General features: G+C 40.8%; 1 protein-coding gene across 1 annotated transcript; it reads left to right on the top strand.

Moving 5' to 3' along the window:
- Positions 1-3,091: 3,091 nt before the first annotated feature.
- Positions 3,092-15,322, top strand: LOC137294932 (proton-coupled folate transporter-like). The gene is made up of 6 exons (XM_067826105.1): positions 3,092-3,345; positions 7,672-7,782; positions 10,558-11,616; positions 12,455-12,538; positions 13,662-13,818; positions 15,183-15,322. The coding sequence occupies exons 2-6, from the start codon at positions 7,704-7,706 to the stop codon at positions 15,229-15,231; spliced, it is 1,428 nt and encodes a 475-aa protein (XP_067682206.1). The 5' UTR covers positions 3,092-3,345; positions 7,672-7,703; the 3' UTR covers positions 15,232-15,322.
- The last annotated feature ends 1,032 nt before the right edge of the window (positions 15,323-16,354 follow it).

Below are 16,354 nucleotides of genomic sequence, written 5' to 3'. Positions count from 1 at the left end.
CACAGGCCAAATATAAGAAAATGTAGTATACGTAATTAAGTATGCACTTATTGACTAACACTGAACATAGATGAAGGAAATCAGACAGACGGAGGAACAAAAGGCTGTCATTATCAGCATTTATTCAGTCCACTGACTGCATATATATGGACACAATGGGGCGTTCAGGTGAGTGCCTGGTGACACCACCCCTTGCAGCCGTCACTGCTAGACACCGCTTTGGAAGAGGTTGTAGGATTTTTGGTTGGGGATATTTTTGCAACGCGTTGGCAGGTTTTGCAAGAGCCTGAGTACGATGGTGATGTTTCCGGATTCTTCGGTCAAGATCTTCCTATAGATGCTCGATTTGGAAGGTCAGGTAAGCATTTGTACGTTTGCAGTGGCGAGAAAGGCAGCTGTTATACGAACCGTATGACGTCGATTTTTGTCGCGTTAAACCAGCTCCATCTGTCGGTTAACAATGGGAAGAGGTGAGGCCGCAGGATTTGGTGGAAGTAGCGATTTGCTGCAAAAATGCTTTGAACCACCACCAGCTGTAATTTATACGTGTAAGACATGGCTCCCCACATCATGACGCCCTCTTCACAAAATCTACCCACCTGTCCAACACAGCTGGACGCAAAGTAATTGTGTCGTTGTCGATGGGCACGGTCCTGGTCACTCCTGGTCTTCTACTTCTTGGTCGATCTTGGATCGAACCAAAACAGGTCTTTTAGAGTCGATTTCTCTACTTATGTTTCCGAACTCTCTGCACTCTGCAATCTTTTTTTGTATGACAAAAAATAAACGAATTAACAAAATATAAAACAGGCTACTTTTATACTTTGGAGTTGGAAATAGACCGTTCTGGACGATTGGGTAGGCGGATATTTTAAATGTTGAGCATGAACAGCAAATAGTACCTTACAAAAGTATAAGTGAGGTGAAGAAATACGACAACGGTGTTCACGTCCCATATGCATGTCCCGGCACTGAAGCATGCTGCCTCCAGTGCAGACGCTGTAATTAACAATATATGTTGCTACATCACTTGCTTGTCTTACGAGTCATGATTTGTGGAATAATACGCTATACAAACTACGTTTTTTACTGTTTTCGAAAGCTTGTGTCATTTTCTTAAACAAAGTGTAGTGTGTTGGTGTAGTTAAGCGTGCTATTCGAGAACCATGAAGATCCGGATTAGAGTCATCTAAGGTAACCCATGTGTGTCGTAAGAACAAACTAGATTTGGAAAACAATGTTAACCATGGTACAGTGAAGGTAGACTGCTGGCTATACTACTTAGTTTCAGTGAAAACCAAACTCCATACACTCGCATACCCGTGAAGGTCCGTTAAGAAGTGAAATTGTCGTGAGAGGCAACTAACGTGTTCGGGGCTTCAGACTCGTTGACTTGGTTGACACATGACAACGTTTCCCAGTTGATGAATGGTGTTGTAGACAACAAATTGTATAAATAATTAAATTCTAGGTGGGAGCCCATGCTGTGGATTGTCTGGTCTAGACGCGATTATTGCTGATAGTTTGGAACTTGCTGTGTACGCTGTTACGCAGTGCAGAAATGTATTATATGTGTTCGTGCTTCATACGCGGCAATACGCTGATCTCTTGACAAGAGCTATGAGCCGCCTATGCTGGATGTATACATTGCACACTTGCAGCGTAGATACTACACACGCTGAACGAACTCATAGCTTATGCCGACGAATTGCAGAAGTTTATGCCGTTTGTCCTGCGATCGGGCAACGCATTGTACTTATTTGTAACTACGACAAACGCACTCACAACAAAAATTACAAAATGGAAACTTAAGTTTCAGTTAGTTTTCCGGATCGTTTCTTTACATTTTCCTTTATGTTTCCGGAAAACGGAAACTCGCAAGTTACCCACAATCCCGTGTGGCGTCAGTGAGTGTCCGTTACCCAGATTCCAGTAGGGGCCCCAGTGAGTTTCCGTTACCCAGATTCCAGTAGGGGCTCCAGTGAGCTTCTACTACTGATAGCGTATTAATTTGCGGTGTTGTATTAACCTTGAAGTGCTGCAGGCCCTTGCGATTAAGGTTCATAAAAGGTTGTGGGTCTTGATCAAAATGTGTAATCCTTATATTTTCATTAATCTGCAGCATAAGACTCCGCGGTAACTTCTACAGTATGGGCAACACTGGATTCGGAGCGGCGACTTCTTCTGGAAGAACTGCTCCTTTGATGGATCTGCATATCAACATATATCATCTACCATTGCAAATGAAATGAAAGCGATACCCTGTCAGGGAGTTTGCAATGCATTCGGATCACTTGTTCGCGGTTAGAACATCATATCTCAGTAATGATATCCCTCGGGTGGCCGAATAAATCCGAAATACGCTCGGAACACGCTTGGCACTGGTCGGAAGTTCGTCATTCTTTGGGTTCTGCTGGAATATACTCTGCATGCTCTCTGCATATACAACTATTTGCAGCAAGAAAAATAGATTTACGCAAAGCATACGCACCTCAAACGCTAAGGATGCAAGGATGCGCTGAATTGTAAATTATACGCCTGATGTATTATAAATACATACATGCATACATACATACATACATACATACATACATACATACATACATACATACATACATACATACATACATACATACATACATACATACATACATACATACATACATACATACATACATACATACATGTGTGTGCATATATATATAGGATAGCATCGTGGTTAAAGCATTCGCTCATCACGCCGAAGACTCGGGTTCGATTCCCACATGGGTACAATGTGCGAAACCCATTTCTGGAGTCCGAGGCGGTGGTGTTGCTAGAACATAGCTAAAAGGGGCGTAAAACTCACTCACTCATTAATGCACGCACGAGTGTGACAGGGGCTCTAGGGACGCAACTCCTCAGCGATTTACAACAACGGTCAGATACAGGTAACTGAGTAACATGCCCCAAGCCTGAAATGAATACTCTTCCATAAATCCACAGGTTGAATAATTGGATTTTCAGCTGTTATAGAAAGTACGTTTCACAGCTGTCAGTTAAACGAGCCAGTGATCAATTTAGTTATTTATACAATCTGTTTGTGAACATCAACGCACGTATTAAGCTGCTGATACGGGAACAGATGTGGTCTTATCCAAGCAACAGCGCAGTGATGAAGATGAGGCCGACGAGGATGACGAGGATGAAGCCGCAGAAAAAGAACAGTGACGCCATGTAAATTAGAGCCACGTCACGGGAAACTGACGACGACGTCATCGTCATCGCCATCGCCATCGTCGCCGCCATCGCCACCACTATCGCACTGACAGAAGCGAAACGTGCCTCTGCAATATCACAACAAAGGTAATACAAATTATTCTACGAAAACCTATATAAAACCGCACGATCTTTTTACACCATCCCTGTATAAAGATTTCTCCGAGGTATTAGACGCAGACGTAACCATAAATAAAATTGCTATTGCCACAAAATCAATGAAAAATAATAAGAGTTCCGGCCTGGACGGTTTTCCTAAAGTAGTTTTTTTGGAAAGATCTCAAAACATGGATTCACCGTTATATTAAAGAAACTTTCAACAACGATTTTCTCAGTACAACAATGAATAGAGGAGTGACTACCTGTATCCCCAAATCAAACAAAGATCGAAGATTTCTTAAGAACTGGCGACCTATTTCTCTCTTAAATGCTTTATCAAAATTTCTAAGTACTTGCATCACAAACAGACTAAAGAAAACATTAAATATTCTTATTAATGAAAATCAAACGGCTTTATCCCAGGCAGATGCATATCAGATAACATAAGACTTCTCTACGATATTATGAAACTGAGAGATTAAACAAAAAGGCTTTATTAGTCCTGACTGATTTTGAAAAAGTTTCTTAAGTGTTTATCATGATGGTTCTGAATAAATTTGACCTTGGGAAAAAATACAGAAATGAGTTAGTATTCTAATGTCTAATGCAAAGTCTTGCATTCTACAAAATGGACAGTTATCAACTTTCTTCCAAAATGAAAGGGGTTGCAGACAAGGAGATCCAATCTCACCTTACTTGTTTTTGTTTTTTGCTGAAATACACGGGATTATGATTCGTGATCATAGAGAAATAATCCTTGACCTTAATCTAGATTGGCATGTAGGAAACTTTGATGTATTGGGAATAACACTGAACGCTTCTTTGCAAAACCTGTGAGTTATCAACACCAGAAAGAGACTAAACAATATCAAAAGAATTCTTTCAAATTGGCGTAACCGCAATTTGACTTAAAGTTTGATTGGCAAAATCATTATAATTAAAACGCAGGCATTATCAACCATCGTACACATATTCACCTCCCCCCGACTTTATCGCAGAATTGAGCACTCTTTTTTTAACTTTGTATGGAACAACAACAACAAAAAGACAAAACGAATTATTCTTATACGAAAATATGAAGAAGGTGGTCTGAGAATGATTGATGTTGAAACATTCATTGCATCAGTAAAAAAATCATGTCTAAAAAGATACATTTAAAAAAAGAAACGGTATGAGCTCTGCGGTTTTAGGTTAGACTATAGCTTCCTTTTCGGTGGAAATATTCCATTTTACTTAAAAGTTAAACATCCCTTTTGGGATGATGTTCTAAAGGCGTGGAGTAGATATGTAAAGACCCATTCGGTTGACACTGACGACATTAACGGCATCCTAATGCAACCGCTTTGGTTAAATCATCATTTCACAACCCAAACTTCATTATTAAAAACTGGTTTCACAAAGGTATGTTTTACGTAAAAGACCTCTACGATGAAAATGAATTAATTCCATTCATAAACCTAAGAACGTTTTTCAATATACAGGGGACCATACTTAACTACAATCGCTTATTACTTAACATCCCAAAGGTATGGAGAACAAAACTACAAAATTTTAAAATAGACTTTTCTCACATTAAAACTGTATGCCCTTGGAATGATATTAATTATCCCTGTAAAGGATCTATACTTATCTATGATAAATTCATTTCAGCCACCAGTCTCCCCGATGTTTGTAATAAATGGGAAAGAGAACTCGACATTTTTATAGATTGGAAATGCATTTTTTCACGATACAGAAAAGCCATAACCGACACAAAACTCTTAGAATTCCAATACAAGCTCCTGCATAAAAGAATATACACTAAAAATTAACTACTAAGAATGAAATTGGTCAACTCTGATTTGTGCTCTTTCTGTGGGTTAGAAGGCGAAAATATTGACCATGTGTACATACAATGCCCATGCGTTAAATCCTTTTGGGAGAGTTTTAACAACTATGTTGATTTAATATTTGGAAAACATATTGCAAAAACAAACAATGACATTCTATTTTCTTCATGTGCTGATAGTTTATTAACTCATATGATCATTCTAGCCAAAATACATATATATGTTAGGAATATCAAAAGACATAAACCATGTATTAACTCATTTAAAGCCTCCTTCAAAGAGGTCTTCATTGTCTTTTCAACAGCAAATGGAATGTATACAAACCATGATTTAGATACTTAGAGCAAGTGTTAGCGTCCATCTTTATTACCAATTGTACAGGTTCAGCTCAGCTTAGCTTATAAGCTGTCACTACCACTGTTAATATTTGTCTTAGTATAGGTGCCCATTTATCAACTAGAGCTACTGCGCCTGCATTAATATTGTACCCTACTTTGAACGTACTCCTATTCTGTAACCCACTGAGTGTAATGAAGAAATGTACTCCTATTCTGTAACCCACTGAGTGTAATAAAAAAAGGTAATACAAAGTTGAAATTTACTATGTGGTCTGAGAGCTATCGCTCCTGGTGATTCTTGAACAGTATAGCGGTGGATAGATAATGGGTATACTGCTGTTGACTGCCACCGACTGGAAACTATTGTTTCCATACTTTTACAAATCTGGCGTGACCCATACAATGCTGGTAGAGAAGGTACTCTACCGAACATGGGTAGAGGGATGATTGACCCCCAATCTTTTCGAACAGACCCAGCGCTTAATAATGATAATCTTTCTAAATCCAGAGTCCTCTAGGGTTTGGGGGCTAAGACTTGATGTTTATTTTTGCAGAAGACATTCCACTATTGCAATAATCTGTTTATCGTTATTACCATTGGAGATACCGATGTTTATGAGTTGTAAGACATAACAGATTCAACCATAGACAGTATACCAGGGTTACCTTCAGTTACAACATCCACACCCGCAGGGACATAATCGAACACAACATGATGGACATTATAACCCATTTGACATCCCTCCGGGTACCCATTTTCGACTGGTGAACAATTTTGAACAAACTCACTTATCTAAAGTGAGACGACATGTGTGCTTCGTTGTGGTACCGGGATGATTGCACTTTTATACATGGTCATATCAATTCACACCCCGTGCGGGTTTCAGTTCTACTACAGGCAGGTTTTCAATACAGTTGAACAAACCTCTTTGAATTCCATTAGCATTCGTATGTTTGCAGAGGCGAGAGACTTTGCCAAGCGTGTCATATTGAAATAGTATTTGCAACGACTCATTGTTATTCTAGCAATAAGATAGAAGATATATTAACTGTATCTCTCAGTCGAAAGGATATTCTGCATAGTGAACATATGGCAACCAATATACACCCATTGTTCAATGCAACAATGGAACTAAACAACAACTGGTGACATAAATGCGATAGGACCAATCCGATATACATGCGTGTCTTGCGTGAACGTTCGTCACTATTTCTCTTAATCGTTGGGTCTTGAGAGATGCGACTCGTGAAGGTCCCAGCAAACCAGGCTTGCCATGAAAATGGCTGTGACTATGCTTTTCGTAAGAGGCGACTAACGGGATCGGGTGGTCAGACTCGCTGACTTGGTTGACACATGTCATCGGTTCCCCATTGCATAGATAGATGCTCATGTTGTTGTTCACTGAATTGTCTGGTTCAGACTCGATTGTTTACAGGCCGCCACCATATGGCTGGAATATTGCCGAGTGCGCCGAAAAACTAAACTCACCCCTCACCTCACCCTTGAGAGATGCACTATGTGGGGATTCTTCCCTCTTTATACAGGTTTTTGACATGTGAGTGAGCCAGTTTAGTTTTACGCCGCTTTTAGCGGCATTCCAGCAATATCACGGCCGGGGACTCAAGAAATGGGCTTCACACATTGTACCCATATGGGGAATCGAACCTGCGTCATCGGCTTGACGAGCGAACGTTTTTATCCCACCTTTCAGATGATTGATAGACACATACACGCAGGCTTATACTTTTCTACATTATAATCACAGTGGCCATAAACATGACGGTCGCCATTCTTAAGAACGCCGTTCCTCTTATGACATTGATATCGGTGGTTATTGGCCAATAGCTAAGGCGTGATGTTTTTCCCAAACCGAAAGACGACTGTATAAGAACGTATGCCTGAGTAAGATTTTATACCGATTACAATATGGCAATATTCCCAAAGCATCCATATAGGGCCACCAGAAATAATGAGGAATCGAATTTAGGATCTTCGACGTGACGAACCATCTCATTAGCCATAAGGCTACCCAAAGGAACATCTCCCTTTGAGGGTAAGTGTTTGAAAACTGCTCTCCACAAGATACTGAAATACCTGAAGAAATAAGTCTGTAACAGCTTAACGAACATTTGTGTATCTGTTGTAGCCCACAAATAAAGACCACTACAAACCTGAGTCATGATAGCACCTGATGATTCTACAATACACAAGGCCAGTTTCACAACGTCAGGTGACGATGTTAGACAAGGAGACGCGAGTAAGTGACCCTCCCTACTCGGTATTGTAAAGAAGTCACAACAAATAAATCAGTATAGCAATCTGTGATTTTATAGACAAAGATATTTTTCTGCTGCAGCTAAAAAAATAATTAATTAAAATCACGAGTTTATATTAAATATTACACCTGGAAAAAACGTTATGCATCGCTAAATATGTTAATTGCTGACGTAATTATGTTCAATATAATATTCATTTAATATTATATTGTTGCAAGTGTACCTGCTGGATAGTGTCGGTATTAAACGGCACACGCGACACGTGACCAGCACTGTGGTAAAACGAACACGTAGTGGTAGATCGAAAGAGGGCGAGCTGTCGCAATGGGCGAGCAAGGAGCTAACCACGCCTTCATTGCCAGAACAGAGACTCTTTCATCAAACTGACTAAACAAAGAAACAGACAATACGCCAGACAAATGTAGGCGTGACAACGCCAACGTTTCTGTGACGCCATCGACAGTGTCGGTCCAAGGCCACCGTATCAGTGAACATATAGTAGGACCGGAAATTACTGAGAATTTTAGGAACATGTTCAATTGGATTTCTAATGTAAACAACCTTGACGAGCTATCAAGTGCTTGGTTTCATTCATTAGTTCGAGAAGAGTTATGCCCCTTTGTTTACATGCTAGCAGAAAACATTTTCAGTGATCCACAGTATCGAAGATTTAGAGAAGAGGAAGTTGATTTTAGAGTATTATAAGAAGGACATCAGATCGGCTAAAGTGATTTCAAGTAGAAAAGAATCTCTTTGTCCACTGTTTATTACAAATCGATATGGCACCGAGCACCGAATAGGCGCAGGAAGGCCAAAAATTGACTGTAGGCGACAGGAGGCGGCTTGGTATTCTTGTTCCTAAAACAAACGAGGAGTTTAGAAAGCTCAAGGTTAGATATGATTGATAGAGGAACTGTGGCTGTCTGTAAGGAGACAATTAGAAGTGAGCTGCATGCAATAGGTTGGCAGAAACGTCGATGAATTCCATCACCAATCATGAAACCTGAACAAAAGGAGCGAAGGTTGAACTGGTGCTTACAATATTAACTGGGACAAAGTGATTTTCTCAAATGAAAGTTCTGTGTGGCTGTTTCCTAATACACTGAAATTCTGGACCAAATTAAGCCCGAAACAGTCCGAAATGTAACGTGGGGGTGGCTCATCTGTGTTATGGGCAACGCACCTCTGTGTTTTTGAAGGGAATATGAACAATGAGCTGTATACAGATATTCTCGGGGGACATTTACTTCCATCTGCTCACGTGTTTTATGGACATTCTTGGAGTTTCCAACGACCCAGAACATCGTTCAAAGCAGTCACAGGCCTGGTTTCGGACCCAAAATATGACATTATTAGATTAGCCATGGTATAGCCCTACCTAAATCCAATAGAAAATGTTTGGCGACTTATGAAGGAAAGTGCCAGTAAGAATCTAACAAATATTGCTGAAGTGAAAGAAGAGGTGGTTATATACTTGGACACCATGGACCACGACTTTCTAACTCCTTTGATCAGCAGTATGCTCCGAATGCGTTGCTGCCCATAGTGACTTGACAAAATACTAACTGTTCACCTGTCTTTCAATCTGGAGTTCTGCCAATATTCACATTTAATACGTGAGTAATGAGTGAAAAATAAATACAACGCCTTGAAAAAAAACGCCTTGTTGATTTGTATGAAGGATCCGACTATCATACCACGTTTCTTTCAGAAGCGGTACTTTCGACTTTATGTGACATGAAATTGTGTACATTACTGTAGAATTGAAAGCTTTACTGAAATTAAACAGATGTTCATTTGGTCAAATATTATTTTGAGCACTAGTTTTCGTCCATTTGTCCATCCCAACTTCAACAAGATTTCTTTGTTGTGTCATATCTGTTATCAAAACATTGAAGGAAACTGTCCTTTTGTGTTTTCTTATAGTCAAGGCATGATCTTACTGAAAAACACGCAACTTTACCAACGTCCTGTTCGTGTGCAGCACTGAAAATAGCCAAAGTATACCTCATTTAACACGATGCCGAAGATGCTTAACATTTTCACAGGTGTAATATATAATTTTGTCTAAGATAACAAGCAGAAATGTATTTTGTGCCCGGGAAACGTTTGTACAACAGCAGGAAAAATAGCTTTCAAGCATTATTGAGACCCTTCACAGTTCAACTGTGTAAGGTGTCATGACACATCTCTAGGTCAACAGTGTTGTGTCATGTGACATCTCTAGTTCAACGATGTGTCATGTGACACCTCTAGTTCAATAGTGTGGTGTCATGTGACATCTCTAGTTCAACGATGTGTCATGTGACACCTCTAGTTCAACAGTGAGGTGTCATGTGACATCTTTATTTCAACGACGTGCCATGTCACATCTCTAGTTCAACTGTCTGGTGTCATGTGACATCTCTAGTTCAACGATGTGTCATGTGACATCTGTAGTTCAACTGTGTGGTGTCACGTGACATCTCTAGTCTAACAGTGTGGTTCATGTCACATCTCTAGTTCAAATGTACGGAGTCATGTGACATCTGTAGTTCAACTGTGTAGCGGTATGTCACATCTCTAGTTCAACGATGTGTCATGTGACATCTCTAGTTCAACCGTCTGGTGTCATGTTACATCTCTAGCTCAACTGTGAGGTGCCATGTCACATCTGTAGTTCAACTACAAGGTTTATTATGTACACGTTACAGAGCAGAGATATGCTACCTCACTGATATGACGTACCCACTACTCACTTACGTTTTACAATTCAGATTATGGCAGCATTGGCCGGAATGTCCCAACTACTGGACGTCTTCACTACGTGCCCCTGGAGGTTCTAGCTCTATTTTACTTCACCAACGGCCACTTTCTCATATTCCATCTACAGTTTTACCTCCGCGAGAGGGCAAAGTTGGAGTACGATGACAACCATCTGAATCACAGCCTCAACAACAACAGCACAGGCAGAGAGGACGCCATACAACTTAAAGCCACCACAGATTTAATAATCATGCTGTTATCCCTGATTCTACCTGCTTGTCTCATTGCTCTCTTCATGGGGGGACTGTCGGACGTGTTTGGGCGGAAGATGCTGATGTATCTGTCACTTACTGGGTCAACGATTTATTCTATCAATATCATTATTGTCGTTCGGTTTAGCTTAAGCGTCTACTTTGTGTGTATAGGTGCGGTTTTGTATGGATTGGCAGGTTACTTAGCAACAATGATGACGTCTCTGTTTAGCACTGTTGCTGATATAACAGAAGCAGGGGATAGCAGATCCTGGCGTATGATTCTCCTCTCCTTCATCATGTTCTTGTCCAATGCTCTCGGAAATTCTATTTTAGGAGTTTGGATTGACCACGTCGGATACCTTCAACCATTGTACCTCAGCATTGCTCTCTGCACGGCATCGTTTCTGGTAGTAACACTCATTCCAGAAACACACCGGACAGGGAAATCAAAATATCTACTGAAAGAAAATTTATATGACATTAAACAAGGATTTAACTTTTACTTAGCCCCGTCAGAAAATCGCACGCTGGTCGGTTGGTGTCTTTTGTCATTTATCACGTCATTTTCCGTGGAATTTACGAAAAATATTATCTTGAACATGTTCCTGCTAACCCGACCCTTCTTCTGGTCAAAGACCCACATCACCCTCTATTCAGCCGGGAGAGTTTTGCTGTCTTGGTTCGTCATCCTACTGGCCACCCGGTGTTTGAGGCGAGTCATGTCCAACATCAGTATGACTATCATTGCTGTCCTCTCTGGCACTGTTTCGCTCCTTCTCATCGCAGTCAGTACCAACGACGCCATGATGTATATAGGTGAGAGTCCATAACACCTGCACATTCCGTCCATCCCACATGTCAGACGGGATGAAGTCAATTTCATTTGTGCTACAATGTGATATTTCTGGAGTATTGCTTATGGCGGAGTCAAACAAAACTCACTCCTTAATCCCAGATGGTGTTATCTCTCGTTTTCTTAATCTAACCACATCCGTCCGGTGAAAAGGGAGAAGAGAATGTCAGTGTTTCGATTCACTTGCAGAGCTATCCCAAGTGACGTTATTTTGTAGATAGTTCGAATGTACCATGATACTATGATCCAGCTTAGAACCGATCTTCAGCAACCTGTGCTTGTTGTAAAAGGCGACTAACGGGGTGAGGTGGTCATGCTCTCTGACTGGGTTGACACGTGTCATCGCATACCAATTGCACGGATCAATACTGTCCATTCTAGGCAGATAGACAAACATGCAGACACGCCATATCCATGTACTGCAAATTACAGTCTAATTATATCTTTCTAAGGCAGCCCTTGGTCCTTTCAAATCAGCATTGCGTGGTCTCTTCATATTCTTTGAAATGAAGTACCTGAAAACCTTGACACCGGGCCTATCTCTATGTGACAACTGCAATATGTTCTGTTCCAGCGGACTCGTGAAGGTCCGGTGTGGACATGTTCTTCAGTAGCCCATGCTTGTCGTAAGAGGCGACAAAAGGGTCAGAATTGGTTGACACATGTCATCGGTTCTCAAATACCCACATCGATGCTCATGCTGTTGATCACTGGATTGTCTGGGCCAAACAGGATTATTTACAGACCGTAAGTCAGGATTGTTGCTGAATGCGGCGTAAAACTAAACTCATTCTGTTTCAGCGGCTTTGGCTGGCGTATATACCCAGGCAACTGGGCCTTTAATGAGAGGATTTATGTCAAACCTCGCAACGCCTGATCAGCAAGGTAAGCATATGTTCCATCATACGTGCATAATATGCACGTGTTGTATCTCAATCCGTTCTCCCTGAGCAGGTTAGACGGGACATTAAACAATCACTTTCAACATCAGGATCACACGCGATAACCCTGAATTTGTTTTTTGTTCTATATTGTTCAAATTGATTAGTTTCACATACACGTAACTAACGTGGTTGTTGTTGTGGTGTTCAGTTGCTACAGATGTTGTGCAATTGTGTGGAACACAGCGATTGCGAATTTTTGTTGGTTAATTGAAAATGATGCCGTCCAGTATTAACACTGTAACAATAAACAATAAACTACCTGAACATGTTTATGATAAACTGGTTTTGGCTCCTGACTGTATAGTTTACACAAAGAACAAACTCGGTTATAACGAGCTACTATTAGTTGTCTCATGCACTGGATAGTCTAGAACAGATATTTCCAAGTAAGTCTTTAGTGCAATGCTGTACTTCTTTACTTGGCTTAAAATTTGTTTGCTATCTTAATGACAACAATTATTTACCGAAATCAGTAACACAACATTAGCCGGGGTCTCAGACCGTGTAATGGTATGTTGCTTTTCGAAAGATTCTTCTAACCACAGGCTAAGTGTAGCGCAAAATGGGTTACGCAGCAGAACGAAACTGACAAGTCTGCAACCCATTTTGCGCTACACTTTGCCTGTGTTCTAACACAACTGAGCTAGGCTACAACGAAACGACTAGTATCCGTGTCTGGAATTGGAACACAATCATCCAAGTCACAGATTCTAACCATCCAATCCACAATCGACTCAACGAGAACTGTAGGTTAAATGCAATTATTTCAAAACTGAATTAGTGACAAAAAATATGTTCCATGCAATTTCATATTTGACTTGTGCTATCCGTTCCAAATTTTAGGTGCAAAATTACCCTTTGCCCATATTGGTGACGGGTGTGAATGGGTAAGACACGTTCACCTTTTCGCGAACATCTGTAAATGTCACTTTTTTGACAATTATAAACACATGCCCCTGGTTTAACGGGAATTGCACAATCGCTTCTAAAAGATATTTCCTACGGTTGTGGAAATCGCTTTTGTCATGAAGAACGTGGAAAACTGCAGATCCCATCTGTTTTAGGAGCCGTGTTTAGTGTGATTGACCTCAGCGAGGTTGTCGCCACTGGAGTGTTCATGATGGTTGGAGGGCTGCTCTACGAGGCAACTCTAGTGATATTTCCTGGCTTCGTCTTCATTGTATTCGCTGTCGTCCTACTTTGTGTTGCTGCAGCTCTGTTGTGAGTAGACAGTGGGCTTTGTATTGCAGTGACAGTACTAAGCATCATCAGTTTGCTTCTGATCGCATTTCGAAACTCATGTAATACTCCCGATAGAATGAGTGAGTGAGTGAGTTTGGGTTTACGTCGCACTTGGCAATATTCCAGCTATATGGCGACGGTCTGTAAATAATCGAGTCTGGACCAGACAATCCAGTGATCAACAACATGAGCATCCATCTGTACAATTGGGAACCGATGACATGTGTCAACCAAGTCAGCGAGTCTGACCACCCGATCCCGTTAGTCGCCTCTTACGACAAGCATAGCCACCTTTTTATGGCAAGCATGGGTTGCTGAAGGCCTATTCAACCCCGGGACCTTCACGGGTACTCCCGATAGAAGCAGATCGGTTAGTGACTGAAACATACACGGCTTGTTCTTGTGGAAGATGGCGCGATAAGAATTAACATAGGCCACGTTCCCGTTTGAAGATGGGTGTTCGGAATGAAAGGGAATCACCTACTTCGCAGTATGTGACAGGGTGACGGGAATAAGGAGCTGTCACGTTCCCGATAGTAGAAGATAGGGTGATGGGAACAAACAGTGGCCACCTTCCAGATAGTAGAACACAGGGTGATGGGAACGAACAGTGGCCACCTTCCAGGTAGTAGAACAGAGAGTGACGGGAATAAGGAGTTGTCATGTTCCTTAGTAGTAGAAGATAGGGTCATGGGAACAAACAGTGGCCGCCTTCCCGGCAGTAGAAGATAGGGTGATGGGAACAAACAGTGGCCACCTTCCAGATAGTAGAACACAGGGTGATGGGAACGAACAGTTGCCACCTTCCAGGTAGTAGAACAGAGAGTGACGGGAATAAGGAGTTGTCATGTTCCTTAGTAGTAGAAGATAGGGTCATGGGAACAAACAGTGGCCGCCTTCCCGGCAGTAGAAGATAGGGTGATGGGAACGAACAGGGACTACCTTCCTGGATGATGGGAATAAACACGTTCTGCCATGAGTCTAACTTTGGGGGTTTTGCAATATCGAAGTTGTTTGAGCATATCCTGAATTCATCTTTGCCATTGATGAAACTAACCATGAGTCATCTGGACCACTGACATTGTTACGAATTATCGGGTATCATTTGAGATCCTTCTTGCCAAGCCTGGATTAATGAATAACAAATTTCCTCATCACAAATATAACGATAAATACCAGGGTGTCCAACACACAAAACGTTCGTAATGTTACGACCTGTCGTTACTCTTTAATTTATCATGGGTCTAACACTGTCGTAGCTCGGAACGTTTAATGTATCGGTATCCTGTATCGTCATACAATATCTTTCATAAAATGTCATTTTTTATATAATCATTCTTCAGCATCGCCAAACGAACACATGATCGCAAGACGGAAAGGAGGACAGAATGAAGGACAGAAGCGGATGACGATCAGTGCATACATATATATAGAAATATGGAGACACGTTCAGATGAATAAAGCAAAAATTTTTTTTTTCTAATTACATTTTATTTAATGGATGATTATGGTACCAAACACCATGGATATAAGTTTATAGATATCATGACAGACATGCTTTTCTACCAGTATTAAAAAAATTGGTATACAAAGTCAGTCAGTGCAAAACTCCAGCGATAAACCCTGAGAATTATCAATGTGTTCGGGAGAGTTATAAATTGCAGCATATAGTTAATTACAAAAAGTGAAAACATAAACATACAAGGTCAAGGAGCGCACCCCTCTAGCAACACACTTCATGGAGTAAAGACGAGATTGCAGTTGGTTGTACAACTGCAGCAAAAGTTACTAATAATTTCAAAGATAATAAATGGTACACAAAGTCAGTGGGTGCATAGCTCCAGCGGCAAACTCCGCGAATTACACGCATGTTTGACGCGATTATACATCAGCGACCAAACGTTAACTATAACATGTGGAAACATAGACGTATACAGTCATGGAGTGCACCACTCCAGCAACAAACTCCGTGGATTTCACACATGCTGAAGCTAGTTATATCTCGGCAATAAAAAGTTAGGCAACATAGGTATACAGAGTCAGAGAGTGAACAACTACAGCGAAAAACCTCCAGGATTTACACATGTCTTCAAGCTAATAATACATCATCAACAGAGAGCTTACTACAGGGAAGACAGTGAAAAACCTCCAGGATTTACACATGTCTTCAAGCTAATAATACATCATCATCAGAGAGCTTACTACAGGGAAGACAGCGAAAAACCTCCAGGATTTACACATGTCTTCAAGCTAATAATACATCATCAACAGAGAGCTTACTACAGGGAAGACTTAGGAATACAGCATTAAAGATTGCACCGCTCCAACAACAAACTTCGTGGGTTGCACGTATGTTCGAGTTAATTATACAACAAACAACCACGAGTTTATTTCAGAATGTGAGAACATAAGTATACTATGTCATTGAGTGCCTTGAGCTACACACATGTTCAAACTGGTTATACAATATTATTATTATGTATTATATATATTATGATACTAGACATTTGTATAG

Source organism: Haliotis asinina, chromosome 8, assembly GCF_037392515.1.
Source record: "Haliotis asinina isolate JCU_RB_2024 chromosome 8, JCU_Hal_asi_v2, whole genome shotgun sequence".
Taxonomy (NCBI): Eukaryota; Metazoa; Mollusca; class Gastropoda; order Lepetellida; family Haliotidae; genus Haliotis; species Haliotis asinina.
The sequence above is the reverse complement of the archived record's forward strand: the minus strand, read 5'-3'. Positions and strand labels throughout refer to the sequence as shown.